The sequence below is a fragment of the Amblyomma americanum genome, chromosome 4 (assembly GCF_052857255.1).
Source record: "Amblyomma americanum isolate KBUSLIRL-KWMA chromosome 4, ASM5285725v1, whole genome shotgun sequence".
In the NCBI taxonomy this organism is placed as follows: Eukaryota; Metazoa; Arthropoda; class Arachnida; order Ixodida; family Ixodidae; genus Amblyomma; species Amblyomma americanum.
The window spans coordinates 171,386,039-171,407,421 of NC_135500.1; the positions used below are offsets into that span (position 1 = coordinate 171,386,039).

At 46.3% G+C, this 21,383-nt stretch overlaps 1 protein-coding gene across 1 annotated transcript in view; it reads right to left on the bottom strand.

Moving 5' to 3' along the window:
- The window catches only part of LOC144128652 (cell adhesion molecule Dscam1-like), a 312,363-nt gene that overhangs the window by 115,553 nt on the left and 175,427 nt on the right, over positions 1–21,383 (bottom strand). The window contains exon 3 of the mRNA XM_077662219.1: positions 5,425–5,586. Within this exon, the coding sequence (XP_077518345.1) occupies positions 5,425–5,586 (162 nt within the window). The remainder of the gene's footprint in view (positions 1–5,424; positions 5,587–21,383) is intronic.

The following is a 21,383-nucleotide window of genomic DNA, read 5'->3' on the forward strand; positions in this document are numbered from 1 at the left end:
ACACACACACGCACACACACACACACACACACACACACACACACACACACACACACACACACACACACACACACACACACACACACACGCACACGCGCACGCGCACGCACGCACGCACGCACGCACGCACGCACGCACGCACACACACACACACACACACACACACACACACACACACACACACACACACACACACACACACACACACACACACACACACACACACACACACACACACACACACACACACACACACACACACACACACACACACACACACAAGATAATAAAACGATACACGAAAGCTGACTTCTATAAAAATGATTTATTTGCCGCGCACAGGGATTTTAAATGGAAAACAAGATGGAAAGGAGGAAGGCCGTGAGGTATGTTTCCACAACAAATGAAAAAACTTTAAATTTAGAAACTCGTTGCTAACGCATTAATGGCGCAGGATTAAAGAAATACTGTGACTGATATAGGTTCTTGCCTCTACGCTTAGTGATCAACATTTAAGACACTGAAACAAGCACAAAAGGGTTGTCGTTAAAAGACGTCAAGTTGGCAGCATTCTTGTGTGCGTTAATACACGCCCTGAACATTTAGACACAGATTTACTTTTCAGTCGCTTTCAGGAGCTTATCCGTAATGCGCCTGGTTTGTCTTGAAAAAAACCGAAATTTCAGCATCATGCGATCCAGGGAACCGAACGTTCGGACTAGGACCCTACAGTGCACGTATACGATATTGCCGTTAGGCGCATTCTTGAAAGCTCTAGAGCTCTCCAGAAAACGAAATTAGCGCATGAACTACGAACAGCTCTTGTAGGAGCAAATAAGAGGCAATCCCATGTGCACAATGCAATTTTAGTACATTATTTGTAGAAAGAACGGGGCCAGCGTGGCTCTTTAATACAATAATTCTCGGTCGTCTACGTCGTTCGCCTCTCCCCTACAGCACTATCTTAAATTCACCTGCGACGATTCCCTGTACTACGACTTGTGTGTCACACAGTGATGGAAAATATTGTTGGCACCTAACCCGCTGTTACATGGCGTATTCAAAAGACACAACACTTTGCACTTTCGAACAACAGCATTCTAAGTGACCAGCGTTATACAGGTGGCGTCGTTTTCGTCTTCGAACACGACGCTTGCGTGATTACAATATTCTTAGTGCCATTGCACCCATTTGGTGGTCAATTTGCAGAAGCAACTTAGGAGGGCGGAGCTGCAAGGGGACTTGAACGGACAAGTTATCGCGTCCGCATACGACCCTTTTCTGCGCGATAATGTTTCTTGACAGCTCGGGCAAATCACCGGCGCTTTGACTCTACCTTGGCAGCAGGTCACCTACCTAGGCCCTTCAGTGGTGGCATACAACTTCCGAAACAGCTTCAACCTTGACCCTGTACCTTGGCGCCACCGCCTATAATGTGCGACTCATGAGACGTGCCCAGCCCCTTTCAGGGATTTGCAGTGCGGTCAGGGCTGGACTCTTGGACAACGTACCGCTTGCTGGTTATTGTTCATCACAATAAAGTTTGTACTTTCTCTATCTTACTCTTCGTCTGCGCCTCAGCTGCATACGGGCTCGGGCGCACGAAGCTCGTATAAAGGTGGCCGTGGTGGGCTAGTGTTCTGCGTACGACGTTTGTCAAGTCATTTAAATACTTGTATAGGCCGCTTAAACGGTGCGCTCGGAGGTGCGCTGGAGATGTTTGTCTTTATCTTATCGGCACGATAGAGCTCTTTGATGCATATGAAGTAAGCCACTATTCATAGCACCTACCGAGGTCTCTCGTAAATAACCCCACAGCGCTACGCATTCCCCCCCCCCCCCCCCCCCCCCCCCCCCCCCGCTGGCTGCTCTAGATACATGTGTTGAGCACAGCGATCTCCGCTGTACAGTGTTTGCTGCGGCCGGCCAAGCGCTAGTGTGCAGTCCTTACACAGGTGGCACACATTCGCAAGAATGCGCCCTGATTACTTCCTGCGAGATTTAGGACGTGCTACGCATTTTGTCTTTATCGGGCTGCAGTTGTGGCATTAAAATATTTAGGCAACGTTAAGGAACCAGCGCTGTTCGAAATTACTGCGGAGAATTCAAGTACGCCCGCGTTAATTTCGTGAAACTTCATAAATTTTTGTTTGCAATTATTTGATCAGCAGGCATTCCTCCCTTTTTTAACAGTCTACCTGTCAAAATTCCTGGTGCTCGCTATTTAAAGACCTGCAACTGCAGCTTTGCACTATGCCCGATTAACACGTTATTAGGCACTTATTAACACGTTATTATATGCGCATTTAATGTGATTTTAATGGTGTATTTTTCTTCAATCTGACGAGCAGAGGCACAGTGTACAAAGTAAAAGAATTTCATTCCACAACATTTGACAGAAAGGCTGAGGAAAGCAGTCGAAGGTGATTTTTTTTATCTCAGGCTGAGTGAGAAGTTTTTGCAAAATACAGAATGCGCCGGCAAACACGTATTTGTTAAATGCCTGATCTATCAGAAATTAATGACACTGAAATATTTATAGATGTTCAAGTTTGCATTGTTTGCCGTGGTTGATGATTGGTCCCTGTTGCCATATGGGCAGTTTTTATACTATTTGCAGCAGTTTTAGATCTGTCTAGATGGTGAAGGGAAGGAAATAAATTCTTCTAAACATCTAAACTGCGACAGTCAAATAGAGTGGGCTTTTGCAGGAATATGTGGGCTACTAATGTTTTTTTTTGTTTGTAATTCAGCCGATAGAAACGCCGAGGAATCGAAGTGACGCAGGACGAATCAGAGAAGCACTTAAATTTTACGCGAGATAAAGCGGCAGGTTTATATTACGCGGACCTTTCTGGGGGACCAGTCCCTCGCACGTGACAGGAAAAATGGAAAACGGGAAAGATCTCCAGTGGTAATAGAACCTCAGCATTGAGAGATGGCCGGCTCTGGTATCTGAAATGGTTTCTTTTGGTATTGAGATTGGGCGTCCGGCAGATGAACAGATGATGAAAGAAAAAAAGATGAGAATAAGAATAAGAGAATGCTCAACTAAAGATGCGTCGAAGAACAGCTCAAGAACGGCGAAGCTGGAGAGTGAAGCTGTAGCCGGGGATGAAGCTGGGACGAAGCTTTGGTTCTACCACTCTCGAAGCCATGAAAGAGACAAGAAAATGCCGATAGAAGCGCACAAATAAAGGCCGCCTCCCGAATATAGGAATGCGGCTCCTTCCATTTGCAGCGGCTCTTCTTGTTCAGAAGCTGTCGTCGCCGTCGTCGTCCGAAACACCCGTCTTGAGAAAATCTCGCCAGCTTCGTTCTTGCACGTGGCCAGCACCGAAAAGAAGATGAAATTCTGCGGATTCGCGTCGGCCGGCTACGCGCACTTACGGCGGAACATTGATCATACTCAGCTGAGAAACGCTTTCCTTTTTTTTTCCTCGCGAAGCTCTGGGCGTTCCTTCGTTTTTGGCCTTCTGCTAGCGTTCATCTAACTTCTTTTTCTCCTTTTTTAACCCTGCTTTTACCGCTACTGACGGATTCAAATGCTTCTCTCCGGTTGGGTTCCGGCTGAACAGACCGGTTCACACTTTGGTCTCGTCGCGATAACTGCAGTGCAACCATTACTCATACTTGCATGTTGGCATACTTTTAAGAATGGAAGTTTAGTGCGGTGAAAGCAAACTAGTTAACCAGGTTCATTCACCTCTTTGAGGCGTGAAGCAGTAAAGAAAAGCGAAGCTGTTGTTATAAAACGCAAAGAAGAACTTCTCTGACAAGTTAATAAAGAAAGACATAAGTAATTATTCATGCACTGATATCCTGGAATGAATGAACACGCGCAACGATAGTGAGCATAATTTGAAAAGAAACTTAGCGGCTCGTGCTGAGCGCAGGAAGTGCTCTGTCGTACTGTCCCTGCGCAGGCACTTGAGCCGTGTCGCATTCCATTGCCATTCGCTGCCTTGTTTCTAAGCCGAAACTGAATGTGTAATGTGCCTCAAAACAGCCAACGCGATTCTTGAATCAAATGAGAGTTCGATCCTACGCGTGTAGTATGAAATTCTGGGCTTGTGATACAAGAACGCTTCGTTACACACGCCGATACAAAGAGTTTGCTCGATGAAGGCAGGTAACAACGCAGTTGATTTTCACTTATGATAATGTATCCCTGCTTTCTAGCGTTATCCTCTACCATTTAATCTCTGAGGTTTCCTATCAAATAAAACCTTAAAATCTTCGTGTTACCGCTGATAGCTGCGGATGTGCGATTTATTCGCTACCTAGAGGCTTGTGCATAAAGATGCTGTCAACAGATTTACAATATCTAAAGCTCTGTCGGCTACTGTGCCACAGTTCCGGTATTCTGAGAACTTAACGTCCAGCGATACACAGTGCCCAGCATGCCAGCGACATGCCCCGCGGAACCGTGGTTTTTCGATTGCAGCTATATGCATAACTTATGAATGTCAAGCAGGCCCAGCTTATTTATGCGATGAACCTCGACCAGATACTATTTGTTTAGCGCGTTTCCATTCAGGGGAAGATCTTTCCAACATGAGGTTATAATAATAACACATTAAACATTTTTGGTTGAAGGGAAGAGGGGGTACCAAATCCAAATAGATGGAAGATTTTTAGAGAGCTTCAAGGCAGCAAACACGTGGTAGCATGGCAGCAGTGGCATAGAGCACACGTTTGGCATCCACAATGAGCATCTAGACTGAACGCCCACCTTTACGCTGATCCATTTACAAATCAATGCGTTACCATTAGAACCCTCACGTTGGAAAGATATGTTCGTTCGTCCTTCTGAAGTCTCGTTTCACAAGTGGCAAAGTGTAGAGAGTGAAATCATCCTCTTCCCTTTCAGGAAAGAGGAGGGAGAGGAAAGGTGCGAGTGGGTAGACGAAGAGAGGGTGAAGGCGACGGGTGTCGGTGGAAGGAGATTGGAGAGGGGTGCGGCGTGTCCCACTGTGATTGGTGTAATGGATCGGGAGAGTAGAGCGGCTTGTCACACGGAGTCTGACGGACTCAATGACGTCACCCGCTCGCACGGTTGGAATCCGTCAGCGGCAATGGCTGCTCCGTCCGAGCGGAACACTAATGCTAACACATACTCGGCCGCATCAGTCGCGTTGATAAAATAATAGGCGAGAACAACACGCCGATTGGGACTGTTTAGGGTGGAGCCCAGCAAACACTCAATGGCCTGGTCGACGGAACAGCAGCATCTCTTGAAACATTCACAACAGCGAAACTGCAGATGTCTCAAATAAACTGCGCCAGTTTGCCTTCAGCAACTGCTGGAGCCACGTAGTATAAAATAAGACCAGTGAAGCAGAAACCGAACCCTAGACATGAGTGCAGTGACTAGTACGCAATGCATGGATGTAAAATGATAAAAAAATAAAACATGCTTGCCTGAGTCTGAGTCCGTGTGGATGACAAGGCCATCGTCTCGCACCCAAGACGTCACCGTGACGTACTCCTTAACGAAGCTGGGTATCTGGCAGCGCAGCACCCCAGTGTTGCCCTTTATGACGAACTCGTCGTACACCTGCACGTCGAACTCCTGGTTGACGGCTGCAAGAAAAGAGAGCAAGGAGTAAGTTCCACGTCGCCTTTTTATCTACTGCAGTCTAAGCCTCCTTCCACGGACCGAAGTAAAATTTCCTTTGTCTAACTTTGGTGTAGCGTGGACAATGGAAATAACTGAGACGATACGTTCTCATAATGAGAGAATTTTGCGCACTGGACTGAAAGAGCCTAGACTGTACAACAAGCTGCAAAAACAACGAACTTTTTATAAAAAGTTCTTATTGCACAGCAGAACTATGAATGCCCCATTCACTTTTCATAGTTCGTTCAGCAGACTTCACTGCAATACACGTTTTTTTCAGTGCTTTTGTTCATATCCCGACGTCATAAACTGCATTGTTAAGCAGAGAATACAATGATAAATGCACGCTTTTTGCCATAATGGGCTGCTTATTCAACTACCGGCAAACGGTGAACTTTGAGTAAACAAGACTTTTTTTTTTCGGATTACCTGACGCTTCAAGGATTGCTAAAGCATTGGTAAGTTTTCTTACATCTCAATAATTGCTTTCTTATTGCCCTCTTGTCACAATACACCAAAGCTGTTTTAAGCAAAACACGCGTTATTATTCGGCAGTCATTGCAGAAAAAACAAACGAACAAATGTTGTGAATGCGTGGGACAGCATAGCTGTTGCTAAACAGGCCTTGACGGAAACCATCTAATTGTAATCGATAGAGTACGCTCCACAGTGTCGCATCGTAAACGCAATGGTAAAATATCGGTACTCATCCTCTCCTGCACTGACATGAGATGCACTTTGAATGCCATTTAAAAGCTCGTGCGACGGGCCCCATAACAAGTTAATGAGTCAGTTTTTATACATAATCAGGTTTAACTGGTACGAAAATGAGTGAAGTCAAACAAAAACGTGAAATGTTTTACCAAAATAAAGCGAAACAAGAATTAGCAAAGCAGACTTACGTAGACAAATAGCACCGAGGAACGCAAGGCAGTGCGTGGCAGGACAGAGGTGGACAAAACAGAGCAAAGTAGACCGGTGTACAGCAAAATGAGCAATAGCGGAAGCGAGCAGACACAGAGAATGAAACCAGGAATGAAGAACACAGGATAGGGGAGCGTTGACACAAGGGAACAGGAGTGTGTGGAACTGAATGGGACCGAACAGAGCAGAATGCCACACAGCAGGCAGTGTGGTTGACTACAGAAAAGAGCAATGAACAACATAACTAAGCGTAGTAGATAAGATTAGAGCAAAGGCCGAGCGGAGAAACGCAGGACATTACAGGATAAAACAAAACATCATATGGAGAACAGAACACGTAGAAGAAATATCAAAACAGAGCGCGAGGGAGCCCCAGAAATCAAATACTAACAGAACAACAGAGCAAAGCGAAACAGGGTATGCGGGCTTAACTGAGCGTAGCCAAACACAGCAGTCCACGGCAGGTTAGTGCAGAATAGAACTGAATAAAACAGAGCTAGCGAGAGCAGTTTAAAACAGAACGTAAACTAGAGGACAATGAGGAAAAAAAAAAAACGAGACAGAGCAGAAGTGAACAGAAAAAGTACAGAAGATCAGACCAGACCACAGCAGAGCAGACCATGGAAGGGCATGCAGAACGGGGCAGGATAGAAAGAAGCAAAGGAAGGCAAGACAAAAAAAAATACAACAAAAAAAAAACCGACAAGACAGAGCAGCGCATAGAAGAACACAACTTATTGTAGAGCACATAAACGTAGGACATAAGGAAGCTTAACGAGAAGATCACGCGAGACTAGGAAACTGAGGGGCTCGTTGTGACATACCAGGTGTTTTAGGGAAGCCCGCCACTAATTAAAAAAAAGGTTATCAAGGTAAAGATAAGGTTTTTACGTTGTAGTAATAGCAATGTTAGCGGAATTAAAAAAACAAACAGGCGTATCACGTTAACAAGAAGAGTGATGAAATAAACCTAATTTTTAACTATTTAAGTATAACCGAAGGAGCCTGATTGCAATTAGAGATGTGTAGCCGGCCATTAGTAATAGCCATATCAGTTTTTACAATTTCTAAATCATGATTACCCTCACTGGTTTGGCTCAACAAAGTTGGGCCATTCTACATTAGAGAACCGCGTGCGCCTGCAAAAAGCGCAAAGTGGCGTCTCTCAAATCCGCCGCTCCGTGGCACACGCACCGCGTGACAATAGACAACTATTACAATTTAGTCGATCGCTTTAATAGATAACAGGATTCGCCTCTGTTTGGACGGCCGCCAACGCTGGTAATAATATGCCGCAAAAAGCTTCTTTTTACATCAGAAACCGTATTTTTGCAATTAGTATCGAGATCCCCTAAAACATCTCGCATATGGAGGCAGCCAAAGCTAAACAAAACCAAGGAAGGAATAAGGGAATGTTCTCTCATCATATTTGCAATGTTGAATAATGGGAAATTTTTTAGTGCGCAAGCACTAGGTGTGTCACAAGCAAAAAAATATATTAGGGGTTTAGCACGGTTAAGCCGAGTATATGTCCGAAAGCATGTGCTAAGCCTGATTGGCCCGTGGTTTTGTTTCGCTGGGTCCTCGGCACATCTGGCGCCGATATTAGACTCAAGTTAAACACTGATCGAGGTTAAGCTGATCTGATCTGTTCGCGCCGCAGACTGAAGTTGAACACAGCGCGAGAGTGCGTTGCAGTTCAACACGAGGCGTGATCAGCTGCGGCGATGGCATAGCGCTCTCGTGCAGCGGCCAGCGAAGCTGACCTGTTTGCACCGCCGCGGGTTCGAATCCCAGTCGCGGCATTTTATTTATTTATATAAGGTCAAGTCCATTGCTTCAGCGGTGGCCCTGCTTTGCAGCTTTGGTATTGAAGTAGAGCTTTCGCTCTAAAAGCTGTTATGTGTCCTCGCGAAGCCTCCAGCGGCCACAGGGGGCAAAAGGGGAGAGAGGAAAAATACCTTCTCCAGCTTAAGTGGAGAGGTAAATGTGAGTGGGAGAGAGAAGACAAAGAGCGTGACAGGCGACGGGCTGCGGGTGGCAAAGTGGAGTTCGGGAAATCTCGCTTTCATTCTCGTGCACTAGCACTAGCGAAAAAGCCGTTATGTGTCCTGGTGAAGGAGGAAAACTGGTTTCGCGGCAGCTGCAGTCAAGTGGAAATGCAGAAACCGCGTCGCGCCATATGCTGTTTACATTATCTGTAAAACTGTCATAAGTAACCTATGCGGAGGGCACATACATATTGTGCTAGCGCACCTACGTCGCATCTAGGTTAACGAATTAAATCAGCGCTTCATTTTTTACCTGAAAGATGATTGATCAAAACGTAGAGGAAAAAATAAATAATTGCTGTTTCTAGGATCTGAACCCACGACCTCCAAATATCGCGTCCGGTGCTCTACTAATTGAGCCACGGTGGCTGTCCAACCTTATATTTTTGAGCGTATTCATGCTGCGTGTAGCTGAACCTTTAGAGTGTTCGCCAGCACCACCTTCGATGATATCGGCTGAAGCAGAACGTTCTGTAATGGCTCAAGTGGCACGTCAAACGTGATCGAACGGTGAGGGCAGCAGATGTGCGAGAACCCTCTTATGCTACCTACGGCATCAAGACTGCCTCAAGCGAGGCCCTCGTTAACCTGTTTAGAAGACAAGGGTAAAGAAATGAGTGGTCTGTTACTACATACATACAAAGGAAGCCAACATTCACCGAAACCATACAAAAGGCAAAGGGGGGGGGGGATGTTTATTGCTATATACGCGGTTTTCATCACTGCGAAGTAAATAGCCCCATCGATTTTTTTTTTACCTGAAAGGTAGCTGATTAGAATGTAGAACAAGACAACCACATGCCGTCGGTGGGATCCTCCAGGGGAGGTGGGGGGGAGGGGGGTTGGCGTGCGTACACGATGCCGACGACGACATTATTTTTCGTCACACATTCCCCATACAGCTGCTGCTGTAAAGTAACACAGTGTTTACAACATTTGCGCTCTAAGCGAAAAAACAAACAAACACAGCGACAATCGCGGAAGAAAAACGAAAAAAAAGAGAAGTAAGTGGGTTCAAATGACAGATTGCTGCAGTGGGTTGTCGCAGAGACTGGTGGCCACGGCATTTGCCTGGGGCAAATGCCGTCCCTGCAGCATCTGGGAACTTATCGAACGATTAGGTGCCCGTACGGTTGATAACCTTCTAATGTCCTGTTTATTTCTGATAAGAAGGAAGCTGGTTTAAGAGGGGGCGTCGAGACTCGCCCTTACGCGCTTGTCAGCGGCACCACGGAAAAGGAAGACCATTCCCGACACAGGCAGAGCAAAGCGAAAATATGAAGAACACTGAGAAACAAGAAAATTTAAAGAACGATGCAAGACGAAGACGTCTGGCCTTCCTCCCCGTCCCTCAGCCCTGGCCGCTCTTCACGCTTGGTAGCAATTCACGCCCTGTCAGTTTCTCGCCGACGACAGAATGGAATCACGAGGGGACGGAAAGCAAAAAAATCCCGAACACAACATACGTGTAGCTCAAAGCTATGAGCAGAGAAGCGATGACAGTGACCAGTCCGGGAAGCGAAAACGAAAGCGGAATGCCGTTCGTTGAAGGAAAGCAAAGACAGGGGGCACCGTGGAGGGAAGGACGGAAGGAAAGCGACAAGGCTGCGGAGACGCCTGCGGTCACTGCAGCAGAAGGGACAGCAGGGCTGGCCTGAGGGGCCCGTGTCAACCGCACCGCGTGTCTCGGCTCACGCGGCATTCGCTGGTCCTGGCAGGGGCCTACACAAGGGCATGCGCGCAATGTGGCGGCGCAATGGAGAGAACGGCGGCACGCAGAGGAAGTAGATGCCGAGCTGTGTAAATGCAGTTCCTTTCTTTGTTTCTCGCAACAGCGCGACGAAAAGAAGAAAAAAGGAAGCTCACCATTATCTCAGAGGAGGGCGCATGCACGGGGAGGCCCGTCTCACCGCGCGCGTGCTTAAACATGGAGGTCACAGAAAGCGATTGTTCAGACCCGCCGCGGTGGATCAGTGGTTAGGGCGCTCGACTACCGAGCCGGAGTTCCCGGGTTCGAACCCGACCGCGGTGGCTGCGTTTTTATGGAGGAAAAACGCTAAGGCGCCCGTGTGCTGTGCGATGTCAGTGCACGTTCAAGATCCCCAGGTGGTCGAAATTATTCCGGAGCCCTCCACTACGGCACCTATTTCTTCCTTTCTTCTTTCACTCCCTCCCTTATCACTTCCCATACGGCGCGGTTCAGGTGTCCAACGATATATGAGACAGATACTGCGGCGCCATTTCCTTTCCCCAAAAGCCAATTATTATTATTATTGACTTCAGAGCATTGACCGGAGGGCAGCACATGACAGATAGAATCAACCTTTCCTGGTGCTGTTGATCAAACCGAAACAGATAACCAAGAGTACGCACTGCCTGATGGTACTGAATACGGCGGCATTGAAGGGACCTGAAGGAACCAGCAGAAAGTGAAAGCAGGACTAGACAAAGAAGGAGAACGGACATCCCCACTGGTTTGTTCAGTGTCATCTATGAACTGACTTACACTGCAGTTCACATTATAGAAAAAAAAGCGCGCACGGAAATATATTTCGGTGGAATGTGGACAAGCAAAGTGCTTCATAGTAATAGGAGGGAGAACAAAGGCGGGTACAAGACAGATCATTAAGAGCCGTTTAGTAGAGCAGTGCTTCCCGAAAAATGCTTTGTGTAATGGAAACCGCGCGAGAAGCGCTAAGCCCAATAAATTGTCCATAATGAGTGGAGTTAGGCTGAGTGAGCAAGAGCAAATGTTTAATCCCTGAGAACAATGGCCGTCGCTGTTATGCCGCAGCAAGAACAATGGTTTATAATACGCATATCAGGTAAATAGTTGTATGATTCATGCATTGTCGCCATAACTCGTGGGAACAAGAGTACTGAGCGTGATGCGGTGTTATGACTCACTTTTTCGGGGTAAGCTGCATTACTGCTAACTCTCATCCAAGACATCGACGAGTCAAAAACCAGCCAAGCAAGTATAAAGGGTGATTAGCCATCCCGATGACTAACACAAATAGACCAAGCGCCCGTAAAGCCGGCTATAATTTTTTTTGACGTGTAAAAACATTCTTGCATTTTAAGGATCGAAAACTGCGATGATATTTTGATTACAATTAAGGGTGAGCGCGTATTCGAATTTTTCGGATCGAATATCCTTCTATTCGATTTGCTGAACGAATCAAATGTTGCATATTCAAAAATATTCGAAACGAATCGAATACGAGCCCAAGTGTTCGAATAGTTTTCTAACAGCAGAGACAAGGTCCGAATCGGACACGCCGTATTTTCCTGCGACGGCTGTTTCAAAAATAGGACTCTCTCCGATGTAGCACAGCATGCTTCCGCTATTTTTCCTATGCATTAAGCGCCGCGACGTGGTGGATTCGTGGTGATGCTCAAAGAGATGGCCTCAGAGACTGGGCGACACTTCAGGGTTCAGCGAGATCGATCGTAGCCTGCTTTAATGTCTGATCTCGGAGGCCGTGGCTCATAACTCTCGTACCTTTCTTCAACTGAGATGCGGCGCTAGTTTGTTCATCGTCGTCAACAGAAAAAAAAAAATTACCGAGGCGGATGAACTGACGGTCACACAATTAATAGTCTGGGTTTGTGTTGCAAGCTCCACGGTGCAGATCACTATTGTGTCTTACGACATCTGTAGCGGTAACTCCGTGAATTTAAGCACTGCCAACAGCTTTTTTTTTCAAGCGATGTTTATTGCCTCAAGGCCAAAAGGTTATGAAATGAGAGATGGCACTGCCAACAGCTCTTCGAAGTATCGCACGAATATTTGTTTTGCACGAATATTCGCGCAAGTAGCGAATAATCATACAAATATTCGATTCGTATTGGAGTCGGTTCTTTCATTATTGGATTCGTATTCAATCTGGTGTATAGCTAAACTATTCGTATTCAATTGAGTGCCGAAGCAGGACTATTCGTATTCGATTCGCTTTCTCAAAAAAACTATTCACACACCTAGTTGCACAAGCATTGCCTTGAAAGTGGAATTCAAAATATTTTAATTAGAAAATTTTAGTGCGAAAGCACTAATCCGGAGGCTTGGAGCCTAGCATAATCGTAACCTTACTGTCCGACCGGGAGCGCGAACACAGAACTTAGCCTGGCCTAGCGCGAGCGTTCCGTCGCTCGCCGCTGCCCAATCATCGTCTTCCACGTGGCACAAATACGGTGGTTCTGACCTTAGTACGCCGTGCTTTCGCACTGTATACGAGTCTCTGGCTTTTTGGTTAAGTGCGATAATAAAAAACAAGGAAGTTCCTTATCTGTTCCGAACTCTGATTTGCTTTTGAACCTCACATAATGACGCTGCATGATACATTTGTCAAGTGATAATTCAGAAAGTGAATTAATATAAAAGCAATAAAAACATTAACAGTTGCTTCTTGCTCAGCAATACTCATTCTAACTTCGAATACGGATTCGAAGGCCTGAGTATCTTATGCTTCCACAAGACTGCACATCGAAAACGTACGATGATATCACTGCTTGTTTACTAAAAGAGTGAGTCTGCGAACTATGAAGTACATAATGCGTCATGAAAAAACAAACCGTCCATCGATCAAACCGAGTATCAAAATACTACGTTTGATGTTCGGGAAGCTCGATATGACCGTGTCAATTTTTCTTTGAGAAAGTGGAAAGTAAGGGTACCAAAATGGCTCTCGTTAGTATCTCTAAGAAGAGGAAATGTTCCCCAGTAAATATTGCCTGGTTACGTATTTCCTGGAAGCTCATTCAAGGCTTATATAGTCTCTCAAAGACCCTCATTATCTTGCGTTCCGAGCAGAGGGTAGTGCTGGAAGCAAAAGTAACGGTCTCATTAAATTTGAGCACCTTAACATGACTCATTTGTTCAGGACCGCGCCCAATCCTTTAAAATATTGAAAAGTTAATACCACTAGGGCAGAAATAAGTGCATGGGCAGACAGAGCACTGCATTTTCCCGCTATTCTTCTAGACCATCGCGCCGCTTCGTTAACCCGAATTTAAGAGTTAAATATCGAGGAATAACTTTCAGACGTCGAAATTTTTGCCTTCATGCATCTCTTCTTGTATGTCAGTATGCTTAGGCTAATTATATCTGGTTAAAACTCTGAGAGAATGCGCCGAAACAGGAAACTGTTCAGAAAAAACAGATGGCTGTTGACTGCTTAAAGGCCGAACAACGCCTTTTTTAATACTTTGATTAGGTGATCGCATTCGTTCTCGGGATTTTTGCTTTAGTAACGACATTTTAACCTGCCGCGGTGGCTCAGTGGTTAGGGCGCTCGGCTACTGATCCGGAGTTCCCGGGTTCGAACCCGACCGCGGCGGCTGCGTTTTTATGAAGGAAAAACGCTAAGGCGAACGTGTGCTGTGCGTTGTCAGTGCACGTTAAAGATCCCCAGGTGGTCGAAATTATTCCGGAGCCCTCCACTACGGCACTTCTTTCTTCCTTTCTTCTTTAACTCCCTGCTTTACCCCTTCCCTTGCGGCGTGGTTCACGTGTCCAACGATAAACGAGACAGATACTGTGCCAATTCCTTTCCCCAAAAAACCAATTATTATTTTTAAGTTAGAGCGTCAGCTGAATTTGCAAGGGGAGCGTAGAAGGAAGGACGTGGCAGCGGAATGCGTTATTCGGGGACTCGGTTGTTGTCACTGTATTTAGTTGTGCTGTATATGCTGCGGCTTTTTTTTTTTCGTTTGCGCTTCCTTGCGATTGTGTAGTTTCACCTTGAAGCGTCTTTTTGCTGTTCTTTGTTATTGATTTTGTTTGTGGCAGTAATGAACTATGTCCTGACGCCGTGAAACGCATTTGAAGGCCTTTGGAAACAATATGACAGTGCTTTTATTTATTTTATCACATTATTCAGACAGTGAGAGAAAACATGTAGTTGTCATCTAAGTCTCGCTTTTATACTGAGAACATAATTATTTTTTTTATTTGTTTCTGTTTGAAGTGGTTGCAGGAACAGCTGTCTCTGGCAATCTGTACAGAGTTCATGGTGTGATATTTGCTCTGCAGCATTATGAAAAATAATACTGTATGCTCTGGAATACTTCTACTCTGCCATAATAAGTTTGCACTGCACGTTTGCAGTGACGAGCTTTTCCTTGATATGTCAGTTTGTTCTTATTTGGAGGCTGTTTTAGATTCAGTCAAGCCTTAAGAGCTTATAGTTTCAGGGGTTAGGTCTTTTACTTCTTTCAGCTGCTGAACCCAGGGTTTGCGGCTAGTAGCCATGGTACGCGGTCCTATGTTGCAAGTTGCATTCCAAAAGTTAGCATGAAGCAAGCTCTCCTCCATTTTGTTTAGCTGTGGTGTGATGTGAGTGTGCAATTATTTTTATATGAGTGTCGTTGGCCAAATGTCTGCACGGTCTGCAGGACATTATTCAGAGCCATGTAAAATGCAGTGGTACACTAAGTCTGAACTGTATTTAAATTTCACAGAGTGGGGGTCAACGAGCCTCCCAACTCTAGTGTGTACAATGTGTCCTTGGCAAAAAGCAATTAAAAAAATACGCAGTGAAGGGGATACACGGGTGAAAAAAAAAAAGTTTCTTTTCGAAAAAATTCATTTATGGTTTTTCTTCTTTTGCTGTCTAATCATTTCACTTTCATGCCCAACAATACCAGTATAGAATATAGATATGAATTAATAAAACCTGCAATATTAACGCAGCAAGGGACCGAAAAACGAGCATAGTTGAGCTACTGTCACAATTGAACAAATTTAAGTACAGTCGCCGACCAATTTTTCGGACTCGAAGGCACCCGAAAAAATGGTCCGAATAATCGAACAGCCCAAAAAATCTGTGAAGTTAAAAAAATACTTTATTGAGATGAAAACGGCTTAAAAATGTCACTGATTTTACCTCCCGGCAAATTTCTCTTGCTGGCGACAATTTGTGCCTGTTTTTGAGTCAAAGTTGTTCTTTCACTGTACACGCTAGACAGCAAGGTCACCGTATTTAGTAGGAATACTTCTCACGCTTCTTTGACGGACCAGGCGTGGCCATGTTGTCCACAACCCGAGTGCGCACCACACCGCTCGTCAAACACACGCAAAGATAAGACACTTTACGCACAAAGCGGCGGAACCGCCGGACGCAATCACAAAACGGCGAACGGATGTAACTTCATGAAGACTGAGCACCACTCGGGCGACGCTGTCAGAGAAACCCAAGGGACGAAACGGCGAACAGCGAACGTATGAGACCCGCCGCGGTGGCTCAGTGGTTAGGGCGCTCGGCTACTGATCCGGAGTTCCCGGGTTGGAACCCGACCGCGGTGGCTGCGCTTCGATGGCGGCGAAACGCAAAGGTGCCCGTGCGCTGTGCGATGTCAGTGCACGTTAAAGATCCCCAGGTGATAGAAATTATTCCGGAGCCCTCCTCTACGGCACGACTTTCTTCCTCCCTTCTTTCACTCCCTCCTTTATCTCTTCCTTTACGGCGCGGTTCGCGTGTCCAACGATATATGAGACAGATACTGCGCCATTTAATTTTCCCTAAAAACCAATTAAAACAATTAAACGACATTTTAAGAGAATTTCGAGTAATTTTAATCAGAAAGAAGAAGAGAAAAAAGAAACAAAACTGGTGCACTGCTTAATGCGACGCAATTCTTGGCAAATCCCTCTATGTGGTCATGTGCCATAGTATGTGGACAACAACAACAGCAACAACATAATGCGACGCTTTGCATGACCTGCTGATGAGACCTCACACAATTTACTCCAAAACGTTTGTGTTGGAGCTGGAGAACTGAAATAGCGGCTGAATTGTTAGTAGCGATCGCCTCTATAAAATGCTTCCGCTAACGGAAGACAGCCGCGACCGATTTGTTTAGCGAATACAGAGTGTGAAACAGAGCTGGAAATGTTTGTGGCGTGGCCAATGGAAAAATATTTCCAACGTCGCTCTCTAACAGCTATTACGAACATATGTCGAAGTGCACGCTGAAGCATGACAGCTACTTTACTAAAGCTTACTTGACGCGCAGTAATGAACATAAGATCTGTGGTCCGATCTTGCCTTATCCTTCGGCATTATTTTACATTTCGGCACACACTAAAGCGTATGTTTTGTATTGATAGTGTACCAAACCCTTAATATGCTAAAAAAAGAAAAAAAAAACGCTTTAACGACGCATTTATAGAACCCTTCGCGACTATTTTTAACTCCTGGAGTTCGCAGCGTCTCCCCACCTGTGCGTTCCCGTTTCGCTGCAACATAAATTACGCTGTATGGCCATTGCGAAGTAATTCATAACAAAACACGACGCCGCACTTACAACTCCCACTTGCAGTTCACAGAAGCGGGCGGCATTTTCATAACCATTATCGCCGCAGCGCCACCAGTGGTCCGCAACGTTACGAGACAGGGCTGGGAACAGCGGTGGTTGAAAGTAGTGGTAGCGGCACAAATCTCTACCGCGCACACCCTGCACACTGGCGTGGACACGCCTCCCCCGCGTACGAAAGCGCGGAGCCAGTTTCCCGCGGTTTGCGCATAAATCGTCGCCATGCTATTCGCGTCCCGAGAGCGCCGAAGCTCCCGCTTCGCGCCCGCAGACTGGACGCGGGCAAGCAACAGAGAAGACTGCGTACACTACGCGATGCAGGCAGTTGGAGGAGGCTACGCAGCGCGGGTTGCAGCAGCGAGAGAGTGTGAGAGCGTGCTTGCGCACTCGGAAGAATTCGCTGGAAGAGCTCGGGCGTCGGCGCCGTTCATGGGCCATTTGCGAGGGATGCAGCAGCGGTGGCCGGTCGGCCGAACGAGGGGCTGGCTACGAAGGCGAAAGCAGCGCCCGAGGACAAAGCGAGAGGAGTGTCGAGAGCTTTTAACGCGCGATTTGGAGACACCGCCACTGGCCCCTCTCTACACGAGTTGTTCTTTTTCTTTTTTCGGACCGCTGCAATTTTGGTTTTATTTTTAGACCAACTCTTTTCTCTATCCGGGACCTCGCAAGAGCAGATGCGGCACCGGATGGGGCTATTGATTTTGTCCTCGCCGGAGTAGAGACATAGAAGAGATAAGAGTGTGCGAATTCGACCATGCAAATGGGATGCAGGAATAAAAAGGAGGATATGCCCGAAGGAAACTTTCAATAAAAGGAAGTACACTCTTGAATTAAAAAAAAAGCGGAGTGTGCTGGTCCCCATGGTTAAATAAATGGGATGAGTTAAAGTACTTTATGAGTAAAAGAGACGTGCATGTGAGGCTCTCCGCGTGGTTGGCAAGGTCTTGGAAAGGTCCGGCAGAAAGGAAAGAACGCTTAGTAAGCGTTGCATGCAATAACAACAAAGAGATGTGTAGAACAAAGAAGCATGTTATTAAAGCTGCAAAGTCGACAAGGCGGATGGTACACATATTTGAATGAAATCTACGCCACGAAATTGAAAATTTTCGGAAAAGAGTGACTCGCTAAATTATTTGCTCTCAGCTCGAGATTCTGCAAACATATTCTTTACTCATGAAACGAATGCTACCTTCACACTCGAACTGGCTGGAAGAAGCAAAATTCAATCAGTACAACCGGAAAAATATGAAGCACCTCCGAAGCTCATAGCAGCAACTGTCTCAGAAATGCATTCAAGCAAATTGTCCTCAGAAGCCCCTCTGTTTTGTCGAGGATCTACAGGCACAACTCTGCACTCTTTACGCAAAAGTAGGAGTAAACCTGGCGTGCAGTTCGTAGAAAGAATTTCTGCGCTAAAGCTGGACAATTCCTAGTGGTTTTAAGTAGTACGTCAAGATTTAAGAAGGAAAAAAGGCAGAAAAGCAAACTGCTCCTATTTTCCTTCTACCGCGAAGCTAAATGATTAGTTGCGGTTGGCATGATTGGTAATGAAAGAATGCTGCTTAGCTAAAGATTAACGACGAAAGAAGAAAAAAATTGTCTTCACGGCTGGTTTATTTTATTGCGGCAGCGAGCCTGCAAGCATAAAGTATTGTTGACGCATAGGGATTCACGCCGGAGTCTTGACGGAAGTCCAGTGACGCCTGGTGGTGCGGCCCAGAGATCCAGCCTTCTACATCCGGCTGTCGACCTGTGGGCGGTCGACTCCGGAGCAGGTGTTTCTACCGGTTGGCGCGCAAAAAGGGGCAGGTTCAGAGCAGGTGTCTAGTGTCTGCCTTTCAGACAGGAGCGGGACAGAAGGCGCAGGAGTCGCTGAAAGGAGCATGATACTGTGCCGCCCGTGACCAGGTTACTGCTGGGCTGAGGGCGACATGGAGACGTAGCCTTCGAAGCAAGACCTCTGCCCAGCGCTCGAGGCCGCCAGGGAGGTCGGCACCACACGGGGGAAGTTTTCTTTTTCTAGGCGGAGGTTTGCCTCCGGAGAGGTTGGGGGACGATTGGAGCGGACGTGAAGGTGTTGAGTCGTAATTTGTTTCATCCACCAAGGCTTGTGTGGGGTGTGCATTTCGACGGATCCATTGTACACGTACTGTGAGAGAGATGTTCCATGTATGTCCTGAATTTCCTGCTCCAATAAGCACTCATACTGTGTTTCTCGTCTCGACCTTGTCGTTTATGCGACGCTGTGTGCCGAGATGAAGTGAAACTCGCTCCGGGCTTTCAGGAGCTGGGCATGCGAACGACCACGAGGTGTTGCGCAGCAGTCGGGACGGTGACGTAAGCGCTTCGACACGCGGCCTTACACGTGTGCGAAGCTGCCTTGGTTTGCGAGCGGAACCGGGATAATGAAAAGGCCCAATTTTTCTTCTTAATTTTTTTGGCCTCTCCGATGGACCAATGCCATCAGCAATACGTGGCGCGGCGGGACGCCGGACAACTATGCTTGCTCGTGACAGGATAACAAGCGTTCCACAAAACTGCGATTATGTAAAACTTTACAAGTTTTCGATTCTCCTGGCGATATAGTGTTCGTGTAGGGAACCTGCGCTGCCCAGATGGCGCTGCAATTGTTATATTCGGCGGCTAAAAACTGCTGTCATTAGCAGCTTGGGCCGTTAAAAAGCGAGAACATATTATGAGCGATTAAAGTCCCGCGTTTTGCTGATAGCATTCCCTGCCTAGCTTCTCTCGGCGTAGCCCAGGTAGCTGCGCACGGCACGTGTGGCTTCGACAGTGCGCTGAAGCTTATGCTGATAAGCGCACGACAGCGGCGTGGAAAAGAACTAAGAGTGCATCAAAAAGTGCTTGCTTCTCTCGCTATGCTGTGTTACGGCGCTGCAGTTAACACGGCAAACTTGAGCGCCGGTCCACTGTACGTGTAGTCAACTTGTTTTAGACCTGAACTGAGGCCGATACCTAATACTACTGCTACTACTATTACTACTACTACTACTACTACTACTACTACTACTACTACTACTACTACTACTAATAATAATGATAATAATAATAATTATAATAGGTTTTTGGGGAAAGGAAATGGCGCAGTATCTGTCTCATATATCGTTGATTCCCTTTTGAAGCATGCGCACGGAAAATACACTTTGGTTGTTCCTGTTTAAGATAACGTTTAATTCCCGAAATTTGGGGCTCCTTCGTGCTTGAAGGACTTCTGCGCTCGGCAGTATTGCTCACAGGTGTTACCGTAGCCCGTGCTACATACAACAAAAAGTAAATGTCGCGTTGTGACCCAAGTTTTTATTATTACGTATTTGGCCCTGGAACAGCCCTAGGCCCTAGTGATATACAAGTGAGAAAAAGAAATTTGTAAAGACGATGCTGGCGATATGAGTACAGAAGAGGGGTGCCGCGTGCAAAGTGTTCAACGTGCTGCAGGATGCGGTATGATTTTTGTTTTGTTTTGCGATCAGTCTTGATAAGCTTGTGAGCAGAGTGAAGAAAAAAGGGAGCTGAGCGTAAAATCTAACAAAAGAAACAAATGCACCAAAGCATGCCTTTTAAACGGTGAATGAGAACGAACAAACGCACGCACGCACGAACGAACGAACACACGCACACACACATGCACGCAGGCACGCACTGACTCACGCATATATGCTCGAAGAAAAGCGTGCAAGCAAGTGAATATTCCGCTTGGCATAAAAGCCAGCGCTTCGTCGGCGATAAAAGAGGGGAGGGAGTGCCAGCTTTCCTCGAGCGTTCAGGAGGTTTTTCCGCGCTTCTCACACTTCGCCTTAAAGCTTGTGTGAAGCAAAGCGCCCCGAGGTTTCACTCTGAATAGGCCTATAATCTCATTCCACCAGGCTATAAAGTTATACCGCTATATCTGCGAGAATCCTGGCCTGTCTTTCTACGTTAGTCCCGGGTGCAGAATGGCAGGCTTTTCTCACAATTGTGTATTTACGTGCGCGCAGAAACCGAAAATGTGGAAGTAACAGAGTTATACTTCGGTTAAAAAATTACGTTTCTTTTTCACCACATTACCGCAGTTCCTTATAGAGGCGCTACTCAGAAGTGGTCGATGGGAGAAAAGGTGTAAACTAATTAGCTTGCAAATTTAAACTATTATAAATAATGATTCTGGAAGGGAATGGCGTGAAACCCCAAAGAAATGTAGTTAATAGCACCAGACTAGAACTTTCTTCCAGCCACAAAGCACGAAACAAGCTGGCAATGCCTGCACTTAGCTGCGTAATGCATGAAACTAAGAGAAAGATTTCAGACTGTTGGCTCAGGTGCAGCGTGCGTTGCGTGAGACATCGACGTCGCTACAAGCGGCGTCGTTTCGCCCCCGCTCCGATTCATTGTGCATCACCATCCTGCGCTGTCAGAAGCTGTCGTGTCCTCGTCGTCTCTACTGCGCGCCGTTCCATGTCCACGCGGGATAA